The sequence below is a fragment of the Hippopotamus amphibius genome, chromosome X (assembly GCF_030028045.1).
Source record: "Hippopotamus amphibius kiboko isolate mHipAmp2 chromosome X, mHipAmp2.hap2, whole genome shotgun sequence".
Classification (NCBI taxonomy): Eukaryota; Metazoa; Chordata; class Mammalia; order Artiodactyla; family Hippopotamidae; genus Hippopotamus; species Hippopotamus amphibius.
In genome coordinates, this window is record NC_080203.1 from 129,079,138 (window position 1) to 129,101,846 (window position 22,709).

Consider the following 22,709-nt stretch of genomic DNA (forward strand, 5'->3'; position numbering starts at 1 on the left):
TCTGCATTCTTTGTGAACTTCCCATAAATTCCCCCATTTTCCGCCCTGGCTCTCTCACTCTACCAGCTCCCAAAAGGGTTCACGCCCACCTCCGGCTCCATCCTCTCTCTGGAGCACCCATCTTTTCTCTCTTCCTGCCTCCTTGAGGCATCTCCACCTGGACGGACGCAAAGTAATTCTGAGTCATTCATCCAAAGCAGAACTCAATTCTCACAGCGCCCTTTCACTACCCAAACCGAAGCAAACCAAAGGAAGCCACACTGACAAGCGCCCACCTGCCCCTCGGAGTGAGTGGCTTCATCTGGGTCTACCCACTGAGCCAACCTGGGACTCGCCCTCAGAGAACTCCTGCTCCTCTCCCTCAAGCAGAATATTCCATGGGTCATCCAGAACTGGCGATTCCTGCCCCTGCATATCACAGTGGCAGACAACACGCCTTCTCTCCTCCTTCCCTTAGTTCAATCAGACCCTCACAATCTCTCTGCAAAAACACACAGGCTGCCTGCCTCATCCCACCAAAAGCCATTCTCCGTGTGCTCACCAAAGTGACCTTCCCAACTCTGCTTCCAATACTTTAACACGCGAGCCTCTTTTAAAACACAAGGTTGTACCTTGGCGTGATGAAATGTTCTGAAACTAGATAGAAGTGGTAGCTGGACAACACTGTGAATGCACCAAATGCCACTGAACTGTACACTTTTTAAACTGTGAATTTTATGTCCTGTGCATCTCACCTCAAAATGGTTAAAAATGTAAATTTCATGTCATCTTTATCCCACACACACAAGATCACCTGCTAAGATGTTTCAAGTAAGTTCTTCCTTTTTAAACCCCCCTCCCAGCAACATCCCCTACCCCCTTTCACACTGCTACCCCAGGGCCCCTCCTAGAAAGCCTCTCCGGGCCTTAAAAGCTCCCATGGGGAAATAAGAAACAAAAACAACAAAAATCAGGGTCCTGACCTAGCCCCGGAGTTCAGATTCAGTGGGCCTGGGTGGTGGGGGGTAGAGTCACAGCTGTTTTAAGTGCCCGGATGTCTCTGACCTTGACTCAGCCATGAGACTCGCCCTGGCTGACAGGCATCGTTCACACTCTGCCCAGTGCACCCGAGGGTCTTGGGAACCTTGAAGGTGATCCACCCAGGGCCCCTCTGGTCCCTCACCCCACCATCAATCTGCATAGTTCCAACTTAACATCTGACTCCTCAGGTTCCGTGCCTTTAAAGAGCTTTAAAGCTGTGTTATCAGGAGTTAGGTTCTCAGGAGCAAGTTTTCTGGAATGGGGTCTTAGGCCCACGTATAAATTGTTATAATAATAATCTTTTTTGTTCCTGGCAAAAAAAAATAGCTGGGTTCCCTGAAGATTGCAGAGGGAGGAGGTAGTGTGACAATGAGGGAGGTGGTGTAACTCTGGAGCTGACGTCTTCAGCCACGTCCCCCACGGTGCTGGCTCATCCCAGTTATACTCAAGGTGGCAGGAAGAAAGTCCTTGGTGATTACACGGTTTCTGTGTTCACGGCCATGTCTAGCATGTCATGTCGAATCCTTGAGGGTGGAGACTGGGTCTCATTTTCCTGTGTCCCCAGGGCCTCAAGAGTGGCCATCACAGAGAGGTGCTCTGTAACACTTGCTGTGACTCAGTGAGTAGGTAAGCAAGGCACACCAGCGGCAAAGAAGGGGCCAGAGAGAGAGGAGCAAGTGGGGTTTATGAGAGACAAGCCAGAACGGGTCGGTCCTGGGCCTCGGCGGCAGGCAGGCAGGCAGGCAGGCAAACTTTCCAGAAAGGCTGTGTAAGGCAGACACCTGTGCTGTTCAGTAACGCCACCTGGCCCGGAGAGGCCGAGGCCGTGGTGCAGGCGCACCCAGCCCACAGCTCAGGGGCCCTGATCGGCGGGGAAGGCGGCCCAGATGGCCAGACACCCCAGTCACACGCAGCCCAGGGGCACTGGGCCAGCTGGGCCAGGGGGAGGGCAGCCCTCGGGTGCAGCCTCGCTAAGCACCGCACCCGTCCGGCAGGCACTGGACCTACCTGGAAGCCCTCCTGTCACTGCAATAAGCCCGGGGAGGGCAGCAGGGCCAAGCGCCACTCCCCCCAACCCCGGCCCAATCCCTGGGTAAGAGCCACAGTCATGTGAAGGCTGAGTGTACGGGGCAGAAACTCCCCTGCCCCAGGACACTTCGCCATTTAGGGTTCCAAATGCTCATCTCAGGAGGCCCGCCAGCAAGTGACAACGCGGGAATCAGCCCCAAAGACACTAAGGGGACAGGAGGAGCCATGAGGAAGGAGCTTCGTCACTCGCGTGCTGGGCTCTGTGCATGTGCAGGCGCCCCCACCTCCCCAGCACTCAACAAAGCGAAGGAGAGAAAGCACACCAAGTAGCGATGACGATGACAGAAACACTGGGCAGCTAGAACAAAAATGGGAGCGTGAGGAAATGTGGACCTGAGAGGGAAATGGGTCCCCAGCTGGTCTTTGGTGGAGGAAGGCTGGGGAGGGGGCAGAAAGCTAGGAGGGCGGGGCGGAGCAGGCTCAGAACCAAACGCTGCTTGTGGGAAGCAGGGTGTCAGCCTCGGCACCATTGATACTCCAGGTGGCTCAGCCTCCGCAGGGGGCCGTCCTGGACACTGCACGAGGGTGAGCAGCCTCTCTGGCCTCCACCGACCAGATGCCAGGAGCACCTCTCCCAGGCATGACCATCAAAAATGCCCCCAGACCCTACCACGTGTCCCTGGGAAGCAAAACCAGCCCCAGATGAGAACCACTGCTCCCAACAATGCTACAAAGACGGCTGGCATGGTCAAGGGCCCATTGTCTTAGCTGTGGTCCTTACATCATCTTCTCCCTTCACAAAGCTCCAGAAGGTTTGGTATGTTCAAGTTAAAATCAAAGGGATAAGACACAATGAAGTTAAGGTAACTACTTGGGCATTTATTGTTCCAAGAACTTATAAAACACCACTCTGCGAGGAACACCCTCCTCATTTTGAAAGAGACTTCTATTATTAGACTGCCTGGGAAATTTACTCCTTCTATTAGGTATTCAAACTCTGCTTTCAACACCGTTCCATGCAGTCCTGAGCAACTCACAAGCCAGGTAGCTACACAACTGCTTCACTTTTTGAAGAACTCAGCTAACGAACACTTTAGATGATATTTATAAAATCCAGTTTAATGCTGCATTGGAGAGTAACAAGTATTTCACTCTACAAAAAGAGTTCCTAGCATCTTTGAGTTCAACATGAAAACTCATTCATATACAATAACTCAAGTGTGGCACTCTACTTACTATTTATGTGGTCCATGTAATAAATTCCAATTTGTTTATCATATACAGTTTCCCATCCTAAAGGAAGTTCATCCCCAACACAATCGGCAAAGGTCAATGGCTTTGTTATCCTGCAAAATAAAATTATGAAAGCAAATTTGAAAGTGAGTTCAATTTCATATAAGTTTGCTGAATCGACTCTAGAATTTGGTTTCAATACAAAATTATGTATTATCTTATCTAATTGACTGCTTTTTGCTCCAACTATTTGGTTGGAAAATTGACTCACTGGCTTTGCCTAAATAATCATCAGTAACAATATCAGTATACTCACAGTTAAAAGCATTACTATCTCACAGTACAACTTTCAATACCAGGGAAAACAGACATTGACAGAGAACAAGTAAAACAAGCATCTTCTTCCAAATAGTATGCTTAATGAGGTGATGACAATGGAATGTCGGTGTGCCACAACAACAGGGGGAGCACCTATGTTTTGTTCTCATTCTCTGGCAAATGTTCCCCCCTCACAACTTTTGGTTTCTGTACATTACAGCTTAAATGTATCTAAAATGTATTTGTAAGTTTCATCTAAGTGTGGTCCTAAGTGCAGGAGTTAAACATTAACCACTGACCAAAGGCAAAATGCCAAACATGGTAACAATACAAGGAGATGACTACTAAATACTGCTTGTATTCTTTACTCATTACAAATCAGAAATTGCAAAGGATCCTCTTTGTTTTCTGGAGAAAGCACATTGTCTACAGACTTTTCTTCTTGAAGTAAATCTGATCCAGGAAATCTTGGCTTAACACGGATAGGTAAAGGAAAGGTTGTCCAGATGGGTTTCTTTAAGTAGAACCTCCCCTGCCCCTACAACCCCATGATCACATTGATTGACAAGACAGCTGTGGTATAAAACAGGCCGCCCCTATAATTGTCTGGGTCCAGGCAGCTATCTCTCCAGTTGTCTCTATAAATGCACATTGACTGGTATGCATGGGAATCTGATAACCTAAATTTCACTAACTCAATCTTCCCACATCTCTGTTCCAGTCTCTGGCCCCAGGAAACTGAGACACCACAACTGCCGCCAGACCCCACAGGACCAGTATGAATTCTGAACATGTTATTTCCCCCAAACTGGTTCGACAACAAAGCTCTGTCTCTCCCAGTAGCTTTTAGAAATTGATAAACACCACCAGAATGGCACTGATTGAACCTGTCTTCTTTTTAAACATATGGTTTTAAGACGTTAGAGTCTATATCAAAACAGAAATACATATATAGAAGCTAAAACACTCCACGGAAATCCTCTCAAATACAATGTGCTCAAAACCCCACAACATCACAAGATGAGCCCACTGCATACCGTCTGTCCCAGCCCCGAAGAGCAGCGTGCACAGCACAGTTCCTTTACAGGTCGGGAATGGTGTGGTGGTGGCATGGTTCCTAGTCAAACAGGTAACGGCAGGGTGTTGTGCATGCCTCAAGTCCAGAAAGGGAGCAAGCCACAACAAACACAGCGCTACCTGAAGCCAAACTGAGTCCCGAGCTCATCTCTGCTATTCTAGAGTCACATATAAGCCTAGACAAAGATGCCCAAGCACAGGCGCATTCGACGCATCTTGATATACGTGATCTCACTTAGTTGACAAATATAGGTGGGAAGCCTGACCTTCCAGCACTGCTGAGCCCAATGCACTTACTTTACAAATCACAATTGTTATATAACTATTGCAAGTTCATAGTTTTCAATTTTCTATCCAATAAACAATGCAAATAATTAAAATAACACTCCATACTCTTTCTTCTAAAAATAAACTGATACATCTACCATTTTGGTAAATTTTCTTTTGGCCTGATACAGAATCCATATGTCTCTGATCCTTCTTCGTCTCTAAACAAAGCACGGGACTTCCCTGGTGGCACAGTGGTTAAGAATCCGCCTGCCAATGCAAGGGACACGGGTTCCATCTCTGGTCCGGGAAGATCCCACATGCCACAGAGCAACTAAGCCCATGCGCCTCAACTACTGAGCCCTCATGCCACAGCTACTGAAGCCCGCGCCCTAGAGCCTGTGCTCCGCAACAAGAGAAGCCACTGCAATGAGAATCCCATGCACCGCAATGAAGAGTAGCCCCGGCTTGTCACAACTACAGAAAGCCTGCAAGTAGCAGTGAAGACCCAACATTGCAAGCAAGCAAGCAAGAAAATCCTAAAAAAATAAAAAAGAAAGCAAGCAAGCACGGACTTCGCAGGATCATCTACAGAATCAGTACTTCAAAGCAAGCAGAGGAGCAGTCCCGCCTCTCAGGGGCCAACTCACACCACAAGCAAGGAGAAGCTATCGAGCCCTTGCTGTTGATCTCCTTTGTCCACAGGGCTCATACCTGGAGCCCATTTACTCATTCGACAGCGGTCTGAACAGGCTCAATGATGAAGTTTTCCAGCTCCCAAAAGACAGAAATGGTAAACTAGACGGCAAGGACAGGAGGCCCCTGGGCAGGAAGAAGGCAGCAAAGACGGCAGCTGACAGCAGGGAGAGGCGCCCACTGCCTGGCTTCACCCATTATTATACTGTGAAACACCTATGCTGCACTTCTGCTTCATCCATCTATTTAGAAGGGTGGCGCGCCCTCCAGACTTGCAGATAGCTGTAACTTCATTGTATATAGACACATTTTGGTGTGATTTACAATAAGAGCATTGAGGATACCTAAATGTATTGTCCTGTCACCCACAGGTACACCAGTCCAGGTTCTTGAGTTCTCATCTCCCCAAAAACCTGCTGCTAGATTTTCCCCACCAACTCCTTCCCACAGTCACCACATACAGACTCTGGGGTATTTTTGTTTCTGTTATACAAAATTTAGGAAATACACCTAAAGAGGAGAGCGATGCCCACCCATACCAGCCCTCAAATTCTACCGTCATTCCTATTTCAGTGTGTCTTCCTCCACCTTTTTTCTATATGTTCTTTTTATTTGTCTTTTTCTGACATAATCATGACCATACAGTATATGCAATTTTCTATCCTGCGTTTTCCACTTAACTTTGTAACATGTTTATTTATTAATTCATACCTTGAGTCTCTCCAAAAATTATTCAAGATGGCCTAACACTACAGCCTAAGTATTCTGTCCCCGCTTGTTATAAACTATTTGTAAACATCATCCAGAACCGCTGAATAGACTAAGATCCTTGAGAACAATTCCCGTCTCAACTGCCTTTGACCCCCACCACCTGGTCTAAGAATAAATAACTTGCATTTTTACGAACAGTTCACTAAGGGGATTAATATATTTTACCTAAGCACTCTCCTACTATTGATAGCTACATTAGCTCCTAACTTCCACTAGTATAAATATTCATGAGAGCTGCTTTGGAAAACAGTTCAGCAATTGCTCAAGTAGTTAGACATACAGTTTCCATATGAGCCAGTAATTCTACACCTGGGTGTATACCTAAGAGAAACGAGAACATATGTCCACACAAAAGACTGTCCACGCAGCGTTATTTGCCATAGCCAAAGGGAAAAACAACTAAGGGCCAGCAACTGATGAATGGACAAACAAAACATGGTCTCTCCATACAATGGAATACTATTCAGTCATAAAAGAGTGAAGTACTGGCACACACTGCAATATGGATGGACCTTGAAGTCACTATGCTGGGTGACAAAAGCCAGGCACATAGGCCTCACGTCATATGCATCCACCTACAAGAAATATCCAGAACAGGCAAAGCCATAGAGACAGAGGGTAGATCAGTGGTTGTCTGAGGTTGGAGATAGAGAATGGGGAGTGATTGCTAAGAGGTTATGGGGCCTCCTTCAGGGGGTGATAAAAATGTTCTGGAATTCGATAGTGGCTGATGGTTGCACAACTTTGTGATTGTACTAAAAACTAGTAAACGGCATGCTTTAAATGGTGACTTTTATGCTATATGTGAATTACGTCTCAAATTTTAAAACTATGACGAAAGGAACATATCTGTGCATAAAGCTCGTAATCTGTACTGACAATTATTTTCTTTGAAAGATTCCCAGAAGTAAACTCACAGGGTTGAAGGATATGAAGCTCTTTTCTCCTTATTGTAAATTCAATGTAAAAAATTCACAGTAAAGTATAAAGCATAGGAAACAAAATCACCTATAATCCGAAAGCCTCAGATTCATGGTTTAGCTTATTTTCCTACATTTTTCCTCAGCTGATATCATACTAGATACAATTTCACACACTAATTTTTTTCATTTGTGTATTTCCTCATGTCCTTTAAGTCTCTGTCACCATCACTTTCTATCACGTTAGAACCTTCTGTCATATGTGGTAAACCATAACTTTTTTACCAGGCACCTCAAGTCATCTATTTAGGTACGTTCCAGTTTTCTGCTCTTTACTGTAAAGAATGGACACGCGCTCACACCAAACACTTGATGTATCCTTCAGCATCAGCATATGCTCCTACTAGTGAAGTCAGACATGGCCTTTCCCGTCACACTCTGGGGATATCTTGAACGCATTTGTTCAAGGGCTCGGGACAAATCTGGATGGCAGGAGCGTGCTTCACTTTTAAGGAATAAGCAGGTAGGGAGTACAGCTAAGTTTCCCAGCATTTTTGGGATGCGGGGGAGCTGGGCGATGAACTGAGAAGCCGGGCACCCAGCATCCCCCCGTAGCAAAGCCCACTCTGCAGTGGGACGTGAAGGCCCCCATGCGGCCAGTTCTCACTGGTCTCCTCCTCTCTGAGCAACACCAAACCAGAGCTACCAGCTTTCTCCGCCCCCAACCACCCCGCAGAGATCTTCCCACCACAGATTCCCCCCTTCACAAACTGCTCTTCTTGGCCTTGGCAGAGGACATGAATATATTTTGCTGGCCGTTCTTAGCAGAGTTGGTCCACAAGAAGGGGTAGAATGCTGGAGGACACAGACACGGGCTTCTTTTTGTTCCCTTTTGCCTCCTGCATCCTATGGGGCTCTTTAAGAAGTGGCACTGGGCCACCTCAGTCTGTACTGGTTGCCAGAGAGCCATTTACTGCCATGAAACCTTAGATGAGTCATTCCTTCTCTTTCTGGGCCTGCCTCAGTTTCCTAATCTTTAAAATGGGGGTGGTGACTTCACTCCCAATGCAGGGGGCCCGGGTTCGATCCCTATTCAGGGAACTAGATCCTGCGTGCATACCGCACCTTAAGATCCCACGTGCCCCAACTAAGACCCGGTGCAGCCAAATTAATAAATAATTTTTTTTTAATGGGGGTGATCTGACCAACCTCACGGGGTCATGCTGGCTGGCTGCAGCCTCTTTAGTTACAGCATGGAGACCAGCTCCATCCACTCCTCTTCCTGCCTCCCCCTCGTCCACCAATAGACTTGCTTCAGACCCTATTTGTTTCCATATGCCGCTGTGACAAACCGCCACAAACTTGGTGACATTAAACAACACATCTGTCATCTTACAGCTCCGCAGATCAGAAGTCCAGATTGATTTCACTAAACTAAAATCAAAGTGTCCGTAAGACTGCATTCCTTCTGGAGGCTCTACGGGAGAAGCTTCTAGACTGCTGGCATCCGCGGTGGCTTCTTGCATCTTCAAAGCCAGCCACAGATGGTAGACTCTTTCTCAGGATGCCATCTCTCTGGTTCTCCCTCTCCCACTCAGAAAAACCCTCAAGATTACACTGGGCGCACCCAGATCATCCTGGATCACTCCCTTGCTGCAACATCCTCTATTTAGTCACATCTGCAAATTCCCTTTTGCTATGGAAGGTAACATATTCACAGGTTCCAGGGAGTAGGACCGGGACACCTGGGGAGGCCATCACTCTGCTGAGCACACAGGGCTGAGAGCAGGTGGAGCTGGCGTCGGCAGCTCAGGGCCTGGAAAGCCATGCTCTCCCTCCTGGCCGGCCTCAGGGGGCTAGAATATCTGACACTGACTACCTCAAATTGCAAAACAGTAAAGGTGGGCAGCAAAAGGTTAGATCAGAGAGAAGAGAGCAAAGTATGAACACTCTTTTTTCACTCCATGAAGGCAAATGAATGTATTTGGATGGTACACAATCTTTCTAATGGTGAGACTTTTTTTAATTGAGGTAACACTGGTTTATAACGTTATATACGTTTCCTGTGTACAACATTATATTTCGACTTCTACATACACTACAGCGTGCTCACCACCAAAAATTTAGTTTCCATCCGTCACCATACAGTTGACATCCTTTAATTTAGCCCTTCCGCCACCCCCACCCCCTCTGGTAACCAGTACTCTGTTCTCTGTATCTACGTGTAAACACTGGTTCTGAACATATTTTCTTTATCAAAAGGAGGCCAGGGTAATCCTATGGTGCCTGTACTACACTTTCCAGTCTCCTGGAACAAGATAATCTTTGTATTTCCCATTCATGCTTGTTTTTAATATGCAGTTCAGAGAGGATACTATTCATCTCAATTTCATTCCAAACCAGTCCTCAAGAAATTATGATGACTCCTTCACCTTTTCTGACACACCTGGGCTCACAGTAAGCTTCAGACCCCACCAGAACATGGACCCCAGGCTGTTTGTGTTTATTTACATGGTGAATTAGACCCTGTTTGCTGTGCTAGTGCTTCTCTACCTTCAATGGTGTAACACTGACACCCGAGAGCCGGGTTCTCACTTAGCAGTGAGCGGGTCTCCAAACTCCCTGAAATTATACAAAAATGTTGGTGAGCACAGTCCAGGACTGTCAGCCAATTCCCTGAGATGGTGGCCGCCCCCAAAGAGAAGCTGAGGAGCTCATTTCTCTGTCAAGTTTGAAATAGCAATGAATTACCACAAGCCTGCCACATTAGTCCTGAAAAGTCACTCAATCACATTTATTATTTATTTAAAATATGCATATACTTGATCTGGCAACTGTCATCTAGTCTCAATTCTAGAATTTAGGGTAAAGAGCAATCACACCTACAACTCAGTCTAAACACTGCAATTGTCATTTCAGTGTATTAATGCAGCATGAGTGACCCGATTTTAGTGATGAGTCTTAGAATTGTTCTCGAATTACATTCATGGTTTCCATGTGAAAAGATTGTCTTCTTGAGAATTTTTTTTTTTAATTACATTACAATCTTTTCACTGACTCCAACACAAAACTAACAGTTATAGTTCATGGGCAGATTCCCAGACTAACCTGAAGAGCAAACCACCCCTCAAACACACTTCAGGGAAAGAGGCGACATGAGTCTTATAAACAGCAGTGAATCCACAAGACAAATGGCCACAGAGAATCGGACGCACGTGAGCCCCTTTCCCCGAGTGGCACAAGACTGCATTTGCAGGAGACCTCCAATCTCCACCATCTTTGATTTAAAAAACAAAAGGCCCACCACCAGACTCGCTGCTTCAGTAGCAACAAGTTTTCCCACTATCCTTGATGCCTCAACCAGGTACACCTTACTGAGATTTGTCTGTGTCATTCCTAGGGACCAAACATCATTTAGGGATGCATTTGTCTTCCTGAACCTCAGTGTGCAAAGCCAGGTGGCGTCATGCTCTGCAGGGCACAGCTTTCCACAGTGGAGCAATGGGCTGGCTAGCCTAAAGGAGACGATAGAACCTAACCACAGCCAACTCACCGGAGTTCAAAAGTCAATGTTACTGAAATCCCAACGGGGGTATCAATCAGGTCACCAAACCCCACTGAGAATCATGCCAAATGCATCTTTCATTAGTCACAATAAAACGGTCCTGCTTGACCAGCTGAGCCAACACTTAAAGGCTTTCTCCTGTAAGTCAGCCCGCATTTGTTACCCAAAGCAATGGAGTAACAACAACTCTAACATTTCCACCAAACCCTTGCTTCATCTTCCTCTTGGGCACAAAGAAAGATCACATTTCCCAGCCTCCTGTGCAGGTGACTGGAGCCATGTGCCCAGGCTCTAGTCAATGGGCTGTAGGCAGAGGTAAGGTATACCCCTTCCAGGCTTGTTCTGTAAGCTCCCAGCAGGACCCTCCATGCCTTCTCATGTCCTTTGCCTGTCGGCCAAAAACAAACAACCCAGCTGCTATAGTCTGAATATGTGTGTACCCCTAAAATTCTTATGCTGAAATACCCAGTATGATGGTATTAGGAGTGGGACCTTTGGAAAGTGTTTGGGTCATGAGGGTGGAGCCCTCAGGAATGGGATTAGTGCCCTTATAAAAAAAGAGACCCCAGGGAGCCCCCTAATCCTCCCACCTTGTGAGGACACAGTGAGGAGTCACTGGCGGGCTCTCACCAGACCCTGACGATGCTAGAGCCTTGACCTTTGACTTTCAGCCTCTAGAACTGTGAGAAAAAAATTTCCATTGGTCATAAGCAACCCAGCCTGTGATATTTTGTAATAGCAGCATGGACAGACTAAGACAATAGCAAAGCCTGAAAAGTTGAGAGAGCCAAGCCATGGAACAAGTCTGGGTCCCTGAATGCTGTGTAGATCAAAGAGTCTAAAAAGCCCCTTCCCCACCCCAACAGGCCATACTGAACTTCTATTCTGTTAAGCAACTGAGATTTTGAGCTGTTTCTTAGAACAGTCAGCTGGCTAACACATTTGGAGACCTGGAAAAAGGAGAGAAATACGCAGAACCTGAGAGAAGTCTGAATATTTATTCTTAGTTATGTGAGTATCCTTAGTGATTCAGAGCATGTTAGCCAAGCATAGACAGTACTTGGAGAGGACTGGATGGCTTATCCTTCCCCAGCCATGGAGCCTGGAGGGGGAAGGGGTAAAAAGGACCACTGTCCATACTTCCGCTATTGACAGCACTTATCACTTTGTAATCATCATTTGACATGGTTGCCTCCCCTACTGGTCTGTGAGTTCCTTGAAAAAAAGGCTGTTGTTTCTCTAATTCGTCTTTTTAAGCCAGAGCCCTGGGACTTCCTCAGTGGTGCAAGTGGCTAGGAATACGCCTGCCAATGCAGGGGACATGGGTCCGATCCCTGCTCCAGGAAGATTCCACATGCCGCAGAGCAACTAATAAGCCCGTGCACCACAACTACTGAGCCTGCACACCTATAGCTCCGCAACAAGAGAAGCCACCACAATGAGGAGCCTGTGCACCAAAATGAAGAGTAGCCCCGCTTGCCGCAACTAGAGAAAGCCCGTGTGCAGCATCAAAGACCCAATGCAGCCAGTCAATCAATCAATCAATTTATTTAAAAAAAAAAAAAGCCAGAGCCCTCACATACAGCAGGCCTTCATTAAACTGTTCAATAAATTAATCAGGCCAATTTCAGAAACAAATACCATATAAAAACCAGAATGGAGCCAATTGGTAGTCAAGGAACAATTGGAAGAGGGCAGAGTGGAATTCGGCTGAGCTTGTAAAGCCCAAATTTTAAGAAAAACAGGGCTCAGGAGCCCAAGGTGCTAAGGGATCATTCCTCCCTCGAACAGCTCTCCTTAGGCGGAAACATCCTTGGAAGGGAGAAAGGTGGCTGGCCACAGAGTGTGGTGAAATGCCCCTGAAGACCTCCCACATCCTCTGTTCTGATTCTCTACTGACCAAGCCTATTTCTCATCTATACTACGGTTTCCTGAGTGTGGGCCTGTCCACCAGGAAGGGAGAGTCCAGGGTGGACAGAGGCAAGATCTTGGCAAGATGTTCGTGCTTCCAGCAAAGAATAAAGTATCCAAAGGCAAACCAATCTAGCAGGTATTTTGGAAGACCAGCAAACTTCCTGGGGGCTCCACCTCCCCAGAAATCCTACCAGTTCTCACACAGGTTCAGACACTGGTGAACCAAAGTCACAACACCTGAAAAAGACCACAAGCTGGTGACTGAATAAGTGTAAGGTCCTTCGGTGTATGTTTTGTAGAATCATACTGACAATGGACAGACACTACAACAACTTGTAAAAACGTCATGGGAGGAAAAACTTCCAAAAGAGGCCACTATACTTTAAGCACTTACTAATGAGGATGAGCCTGGGCAAATGACTGTCTAGCTATACCTCAGTCTTCTCATCTTTACTATGGGGTGGTGAGGCTGAAAGGCTGTAACCAATATCAAGGTTTTGGGGACTTATACTCCATAAACACGCATTTTACTTCCATGCTATTTTTTTCCTCTAAAAACTGGGGGAATGTCATTATTATTCTGATGTAGCAGTATAATACTGTATGAGCCGAACAGTTTAAAAGCCTGGGATTGAGGTGCTAGAATGCAGGGCTGAGCAAGCCGCCCACAGGCCAAGATGCTAGTCCACCACTCAAAGGAAACCACAGCCAGAGGGGCACCCGATGGCAGTCACCTGCCCGATCACCTCACCCAGGATGGTCTTCCACCTTGAAAATGACAGAAAAAGAATTTCTCATCAAGCCCAACAAGTGCACAGTCCTATGTTTGTTCGCCTCAAACATAGGCTCTAATGGTACAACTTACAGTAAAAGAAAAACAAATTTCAGCCCAGTTAGTAAAAAGAATTCTCTAGGGCAGTGCTGTCCAACAGAAATATTTACAATGAGGACCACATACTTAACTCAAAAACTTCTAGTAGCCACATTCCAAAGAGTAAAAATAAACAGGTGAGATTATTTTAATAATATTTTCTATTTAACACAATACATCCAAAATACTGTCAATTTGACATTAATGATTATAAAAATTATAAACGAGATATTTGACATCCTTTCTTGTTATGAAGTCTTTGAAAGCCAGTGTGTGTTTTACGCTTCGAGCTCATTTCCTGTCGGACTCGAGTATCCAAAGCATCCAGTCACCTGTGTGGCTGCAGCTACCAAGCTGGACAGCACGGCTCCGGGACCTCACCTCGCTCTCTGGACAGTCTGATTCTACGAAGGACCACGGCAAAGTCCACCGGCTGAGACTGAGACCACTTAAGAAACATCCAGCCTGAGACACCGTCATTCACAAGCCCCCAGTGGGGATATGGAAAGAGCTAGGTTTCTAAGACCACAAAACTCCCTCAGGGAACTGTTTCCCTTCCCTCCGCCCCTGGCTGTCCACCTGCCTTCCCAGCAAGCCCCACGGGAACAGCTATTCCCAAACTTGGCGTGTTCTTTCCCTTTTCCGTGTTTCCCTCCCGCCCCCTTCCTGTTCAAATCCTGATGCGTCTTCCAAGATTTGGCCCAGATTCCTCCTGTCCAGACCCAGCCCACCCCAGCAGGAAGTAAGCTGTCCTTTCTTAGGCCAGCCTCATCACTTTCCCTCTCCTCCTGGGACATTGGTTACAACTCTAAGTAGAATATGGTTATTTGTTCACATCATGTCTCCCACAGCATTTGTTCCTTCTGGGCAAGAATGGCATCTCCTCCAGCTCTGACCTGTCCCCACAGAACTCCAGGGCGCACCGCAGTAGGTGCTCGGCTGCACACACAGGGTAAGTCACAGTCACGACCCTATCAATGGCAAATGGAGCCTGCCACCAAATATGTATCCACAGCAGTGCTGGAGCTGTTCTCACACGTCTCTGCCTCGGCAGAACATGCTCATGAGCAGGTGTGCAGATCTGAGGCTTGAGAGACTGGATCCAAGGGAGTGGGCTGCTGCATCACGGATGCATTGCTTCCTCTCTGGGGACAGGAGGAACAGGTGCCTGGGATCTGTTTACCAGCGCCATAGGAAAGGCAGGCTTGTCGCATTACCAATGGCACCTTGGACGCACAGCGCTAGGGAAGGAGAGCCAATGCAGGCTGGAGGGCCCTCGCAAGGAGACCCAGAGTCAGCTCCGAGCCTTCCAATACTCCACAGCTGCCCTCCAAGCCCCTGCGTCCATCCAAGCATGCACAAACCAGCCCTCAGAACCTAGCCCCCTCCCGATGGATCCCAAAGGCTCCTCCTCCCTGGGCTCCCTAGCTGGCCACCAGGGAGAACCCCAGCCACTGTGGGGCGGGGGATGATGACTCCCAGGAGAGTCTGACTTCTGGAACCTGCCTTAAGAGGAACCAGAAAAACAGGCATTTCAAAATACACAGGCAGAAAGCAGATCAGCAGATCAGAGGCTGTCAGGGATGGGAGTGGGAAAGTGGGGGATGGGAGATGGAAATGTTCTAAAACCGAATTGTGGTGACGGTCGTCCAGCTGTATATAGTTACTAAAACTCATTGAGCTACACTAAAATGGTAAATTTTGTGGGGTGTAAATTACATCTTACTAAAAAGTATGTTAAAAACAATATACGCATTGAAATTCCCAATAAGTACTTCATTTACAGTGGGAAGAAACAATTTCAGGACTCCGAGTCATATGAAACACTGGGGAGAAGAAAAAAAAAAATCCAAGGACGTAGGTGACTGTCCTCTCACTCATGTTAAGCTGTTAGACACATCTGGCGATTTTGACCTGCAAATTCTAAGTCATGGCTAATCAGTGTCCCAGACATCTTCCAAACAGCTGGACACATTGAAACATTCTCTAAACCCATCATTTCCAATCCTCTGTATTCATTTCTCACATTACTCTACATCATGCTTTCATGCTATAGCCACAGCCCATTAGTGAGTGGTGAAACTGACTGGATATATCCCAATCAGTGTTTTGGTTTAAAAAGAAAATACTGGATCACATCATCACACCTCACAAGGGTAGGACGGTACATACTATGTCATGAAACTTTTCTTTCCGTTGCACATGTGATACAGAATGGTCTCCTACTTTCAGGAGCAGTCAGCAGTACTTGGAAAGGTAACGCTTAAGGGTATACCTATAGGTGGGTGTATCCAGTCACACGAGGACCACTGTGCTCAATGCGCAGGGCTGCTGCCTACAACCTGCAAGTTTTGCAGACACCATTGAAAGTGTGCAGCCACAGCCACCAGCCCCCCACGCCCACCCCTGGCAAAGCCCGAATTGGGCTCAGAGGGATGGGAGAACCTCCTTTAATCAGCACAACGTGGGTCCATTATCACCACCCCCACTTTACCTAAGGAGGAAACTGGGCTCAGGAATGCACACCTAAGAAGTGGCAAGACCAGGGAGAAGAAGCCTGCTCGGGTCACCGGCAGCTCTCTGCATTCTCCTCAAGCTCGCAGGAGGGATTCCTGGCAAAAATGAAAGGGTTTCTGCCAGTCAGGCAGGAACCACCATGAAAATACTAGAAATAAAGATGCTGTATTCCTGCTATAAGAATAAGCATATACACACCATATTCCGCTTTTAAATAATTTTTACCCTCCTTACTCTCCTGACAAATTGCTAATGATGATTACTCAGAGGAGACTACAGTTTGGGAAGTTAATGAACATCTTCTTACTTTCAATATGGCCAAAACGATAGAAGAGGGACTTAAAATATTCCTTTAAAAATAAAATACAGTATTATAAAAATTTGGTTCTTAACTTACTACTGAATACAACAGACAGGAAGGGATATTTAAAAATTAAAAGGGGAGGTTTTAAGGAAGGATTTGGGAGAAAAAAAAAAGAAACAAATAGTAACAATTGACGGAAGAAGAAAACTCAACTGAAATAGGAGAGGAAAACCCCACTGGCCAAGGAGAGTGAAGAGGCCCAACAATAACATTCTTTAGAAATGGCATCACAGGGGGAGGCGACCCCGGACAGTCTGGCCATCCTTTCAGCCAAGCGGCACACAGGCACACGTCTCTGGGCTCTATGATCTCAATTTCAGCTTTGCAAATACTGCCGAGATCAAGCTCTCCCCTCGTATTGTTCCCAGCTGCAGAAGTCCTGTGCCAGGCTTCTAAGAGTAAGAGCTAAAGGATTTTATCATCCGCCCTTTTTTGCATTAATTACCTCCCCCTACCACAAAAACCCAGACACACACACACAACTTTTTAGCAGTCACTTAATCTGTTTTCTTTTGGGCACGAGAATTCCTTTCTTTATAGATGCCTCTTTTCATATATCGCCATCTGAATCCACGAACAAAAGCAGAGGAAAAAATGCCTGCACATCTGAGACATTCAGTCGCCCGTCAAGCTCTGATGAAGGAACACGTGCCATGAAAGGATGCAGGGAACGGCAAGTGCTCGGGAACAGCGGTTCTTTTAGGTCTTGGATCTCTTTGGGAATCTGAGATAAGGCAACGATCTTCTCCCTAGAAAAACATGTTTACACATACACCCAAAATGCTGCCCTCATATATACACAAAATGCTGCCTGTCCAGGGAGTCCGATTTCGGGAACCCTGTTCCCAAAGCTCCCTGCCCAGGGGAAGAGGCGCCAGGGAGAGAGCACAGCTCCTGGGGGAAGGGCCGGTTTCACTGGTGATGGGTTCAAGGCCTGAGACAGAGGAGCACCAAGGCCACTTCTGACCTGCCCAGGCCTAACGCAGGTGGGGTGAGAACAGGTGAGGTGAAAGGAAGCCTCCCCCCATAAGGCAAAGGCCAGCCTGACAAAGAGCAAGGCGGCAGTTTGCAGGCGGCAGGGAGGCCTGAGGAATGGAGGCGGGGCACGTGGGCATCAGATCTGCTTTGGATGAAGGTCCCTCCGGCTACAGAGAAAGCAGACAGCAGGATGGGGGAGCAGAGGCTGGGCGGGAAAGGTCAACGCCTGAGGAGCACTGGGCCTCAGTGATGGGGGCAGGCCCTGGTGAAGCCGTGGTGAAGCTGCTCATCGGTCCCTGCCGATGGCGAGGGGATATCTGAGCTGACCACTCTGGGAAGGGTAACTGGACTAACCGCTTCTGCTGTTTCCGGGCCCCTGCTGGGCTCCCTTCTATGTGACATCAGGAAGGCATGGCGCTTAAGGTCTTGGGTGGCGCCTCTGCACTACTGTGGGCCCGCCCAATGGGAAACTCATTCTCATTGTAAAGGTTCTACATCACAGGGCTCCCCTGAGACTCTCCGAGGAGGCAGGACAGTCATCGGTCATCACTGCCTCTGTGGCAGCATCCCTAGCAGGGCGGATCGGGTGGGGACCACAGGCTCGAGTATGGCAGGCCGGCTGTAACTGGCTCAAGTGAGGATGTCCACTAACTAGGAAGCTGCCCGCCAAACTGCAGGCACTGGCACAGGGATTCTGTCATTTTGCTGAATATCGAGTGCTAAGAATTGTTTAAAAAATCCTCAGAACAGGACTGTGGGTAACAATACTTGGGCAGCCCCCTGACGTGGCTTAAGAGTGAGCCCCAAACTCTTCCTCTGAATTGAAAAGAAGCCAGTTTCCCACCTGGAAGAGCTGAGTAGATACATTGCGTGACAAGAGCGGCTCGAAATTCCCCACTGCGTGGCCACGAGCTGGAGCAGTCAGCATCCGCACACCCACACCAGCACGCCTTCCTCGCATGCCCCCACCACACTGACTGAACGTTCTGGACCCCAAAGCCTCTAGAAGGCCATTAACGTCCACACAGAGCCTCTCAAGTGCTCTCACTGAAATATGCACACAGGCTCCCGGGCCGGCCGGGGACTGGCTTCCAGCTCGTGCCCTCAGAGGCCAAGCTCCAGCCCTCTCCCGAGGTTCCTCCCGCCACCAGGAAGCCTGTGGGACCGTCCCCTCAACCCTGCCGACAGGGACACCAATGGCTGCTGCACGCACCCACCTGGAGCCCTGGCCAGGGGATCTGGGGTCGGGCTGGGCAGGACCACTGGCTGCTGTGTCAGAAATGGAAAGCAACACCTAGAACAAGTAACGTATTTTTTCTGAAATACATCTGTTCAGTCAAACTTGTCAGTGCACATCCCCAAGATCAAGCCACCAGCACCTGGCACCTGAGCCCACCTGGACAGAGTTCAGAACTGTCACCGAAGAGCACCATTAAGGTAAATGAGAATGGCCCCTCGATCGCCAAAACACTGCTCCCCTCACGTGCCTGGGGTCTGCTTCATGATGGCAGAGGGGACACAAGTGAAGGCAGGAGTTCTTCCCGAGACCAGAAACCAAGGAAGACCAAAGGGCTCTGCCTGTCCGACTTTGGGACATCATGGTCCAGCGATCCAGTCTCAGAGAATGAGACCGCAATGACACGGGCCTTCTGTCTTTGTTATCCTCCCCAAACCAGTCCGGTGCTCTCATCCCTGAAATGACCTTGACTCATCTTCTCACTCCAAGCATCCACAGTCCCCTTTCCCTGCAGAGGCTACCTCACCGCAAGCCTGGGCAATCCTGCTCCCAAGACTCTGCCCTGAATCTGCATCGAAGGCCAAGTGTCTTCAGACACCGCCACTAGTCTGTGCACATCGCGAAGTCAAGGATCCTAGAGGTCTTGCCTCCCCAGTACCTGGCACAGACCCTGAGCCTACAGCAGGAGTGCACTGTGTTCAGATGGATGGAGGAAGGGATACAGTGATAGGGAGAGCTGGAAGGATGGAGGGAAGAATGACAGAAGAATGGATGGAGGAAGGGATGGATGGACTGAAGGAGGGACAAAGGGATTGATGAAGGGATGGAGAGATGGATAAATAGTTGGATCAGTAGATGGGTCAATGAAAGAAAGGAAGGGAAGGAGGGAGGGAGGAAGGAAGGGGAGATATACAGAGGGATGGATGGACAGATGAAGGATGAACGGAAGGATGGACAGGTGGACAGAGGGATGGATGAAGGGTGGTCAGAAGGATGGAGGGAGAAAGGAAGGGATGAAGAGGTGAAGAATTCAACTATATAGGCCAGTGGGGAAGAAACTTCTAGAAAAGGAAGAAGCGAATAGATTGAGTTAAGGGAAAACTCTGTCCTCCTATCGGGTCTCAACCAGGGACCACTGTGCCTCCCAGGGACACTTGGCAGTGTCTGGAGACATTTTTGGTTGTGACAAGGGTGGAAGCAAGGGGATATTGAGTCTGGTGAGTGGAGGCCAGGGATACTGCTAAACATCCTACAATGCACAGGACGCCCCCTCTATGAAGACTCAGCCAGGTCAAAAAGTCAATAGCACCACCTTTGGAAAATGATCTAACACAGGTGAAGAGCTTAACATATAAAGAGGGGCATCATGGTACTATGTACAATAACAGGAAAAAGGAAACCAGCCAAATGGCCAACAATACCGATGGGATCCAACAAATGACTGCCCACCAATAATCACACCCTAGTCAGTCACAGAGGACCTACCACGTGCCAGGCTCTGCTCAGGCACTGCGGACCTAGGAGCCAATGGCAGAACAGCACCCCTCCTTGTAAGGCCTGCCTGTGGCGCTGTGTACAGCGTGGCTAATGAGACCCTGTAAGAACTTGGAAGCGCTCTGGTTACCGGTCAGGGAGAAAGGGTGGCTATAAAATGACTTGATATATGACCACACTTTAGTTTCTTTACTTACAAAAAGAAAAAAAGACTAGATGGAAAAGACACCCAAACACAGCAGTAACTGTAGGCAGAGGGCTGGAGGGGACTGTGGTGTGTCTACACAAATAAAACAAGCCATTCTGTATAAGAGAGCATTTACCCAGAATCCAAAGTGGCCTCCTCTCCTCTCCTCTCCCCATGATCCCTGCGGACCAGTGCGGCCATCACTGAATTCTTCCCGGGATCCTGCTTCTCTCCGTCTAGAAGGGCAAGCCAGGCAGCGACAGCTGGAAGCACAGGACTCCAAGGCCACCCCGGGGCCAGCTCAGCCTGCAGCAGTGTTCTCTCTGGTTTCCAGTGCTGGCCCTCGGATATTCTACAGAAACCCCAATGGATTTCCAACACTGAACGTCAGCAGATTTCATTTCAAACACCTGAATTTCTAACTCTCTTGGAAACCAGAAGAGCTGGCCCATGGGGATGATAATCCCCAAAGACAAAAATGGCTAAAGCTGACGAGGGCCATCCCCTTAGGAGGGGCCACTCACTAGCATGCCGCAGTCCCCAGCACTCCCTGTCACCTCTGACATCTGGCAGTTTGGTTGGGGGCCCAGCCCCAGTGGGTGTTTGAGGCTGTAGTCACCACGCCAAGGTGAGGTGCAGAGGCGGGCAAACCCTTCCCGGAGCATGGCCCAGCTAACAGACGGGGCACACAGGGAGCTCCTACCACGCAGAGACAGGCATGAGGCTTGGTATAAATGATGCTCCTGGTTGCAGGCATGTAATCTTGGCTAAAGATGAGAGAGCTTGGGGACCCCACCCTAGGAGAAGCTCACCCTAGGAAAATTGTAAAGTGCTATTCATTTGTTTCAATACTCACTGCAGGAAAGCTATTTGAGATGCTAGGTGCCAAGAGTTAACCTCCAGGAATTCAGCTCAGCCAGGGAGCAAATAAATAACAAATCGCCACTACCTGACAAACTCCCTCAACAGTAGGGGCACACAGAGGGCGATGGAATCTCAGAGGAGGAAACGATGCAACATAAACATAAGTGACTGTTATGTTCAGCAGAACTGCCAAACCCTGATCCCCCTCACTGCTCCAAAGCAATAATACAAAGGCATTTATAGCTCGCTACTCTACTCAACCTTTCTTTTGCTATTCTACTCAACCTTTCTTTTGCTACTCTACTCAACCTTTCTTTTTCCCCGTTACAAACCTCAATGTTTCTGGTTTCTAAGGTCAAGGCTTATCTGCCCAAGTTTCACGATGGGGCTGAAATCATCAACAAATATTCATTCATTACCGTGAACAAGATGGAGTCCATACGACAGTGAATTTCCACACTGGCTGCAAGGAGGATCACCGGGGACTTCTGGATTCACTCCTGAAGTTGGACCATTGATTTGTGGGGTAGCACGAGCAGCAGTAGTTTTTTAAATGCTCTTTAGATAATTATAACGAAGTCCGGCTTGAGCCAACTTATATAAGTGAGGCTCAACTTGTATAAGTCATCTGGCTCCGGTGGGGGGGGGGGGGGGGGGGGGGCGTATCTCCACACAGAGGGAAGATGGGAGGTGAGCAGAGTCAGAAACCACATACGGGAAGCACATGATCAGTTACTTTAACCAGCATCTACTTTTCAAACTGAGAATTCCACCTAGAATATTTAAAATATCTTTAGAACTGTAATTAAATATTTATTCAGCCCAGGGGTGGGTGACACATTGCCACTTGGCAAGTGCAGGAAAAGTTCTGGGAAACACGAGGGATGAGAGCAGGCCCCAGACAGTGTACAGTCTGGCAAAGAGGAGAGAAAGGAAAAGCGCCAGCCAAATACACGGACTAAAAACATTTCACAACAATACGCCTCTGCATGGGATAAACGGTAAAATGCCACGCCCACCCCAGGGTCAGTTCCTCCTTTTTTGGAGGGAGACAGTAGTTCTAAAATAGTCATCAATTTTTAAAACTGGTACACAGAGCACATGCTAAGCATGAGATGTATGGCTGACCAGGAGATTATTCGAAACAGACTTTCCTTTGCCTTCTTTCCTTTGCCTTAAGATCACTTAAGTAAAATGATCCTATAAAAACTGCCCAGAGGGAGGGGATATGGGGCTATACATACAGCTGATTCACTTTGGTGTACAGCAGAAACTGGCACAACAGTGTAAAGCAATTATACTCTAATAAAGAGCTAAAAAAAAAAAGAAAAGAAAAAGAAGAAAAAAAACTGCCCAGCAAAATATACCGTGTGTTCTAAACTTGGAA

General features: G+C 47.8%; 1 protein-coding gene across 3 annotated transcripts in view; it reads right to left on the minus strand.

The window, feature by feature from the left end:
- WWC3 (WWC family member 3) overlaps positions 1-22,709 on the minus strand; it is a 128,568-nt gene that overhangs the window by 80,613 nt on the left and 25,246 nt on the right. For all 3 annotated transcript variants that reach the window (XR_009050270.1, XM_057718094.1, XM_057718095.1), the window contains exon 2: positions 3,286-3,395. Coding sequence is in view for 2 of the 3 variants with exons in the window: in XM_057718094.1 (XP_057574077.1) it covers positions 3,286-3,395 (110 nt within the window). In the remaining variant the exon portion in view is untranslated. The remainder of the gene's footprint in view (positions 1-3,285; positions 3,396-22,709) is intronic.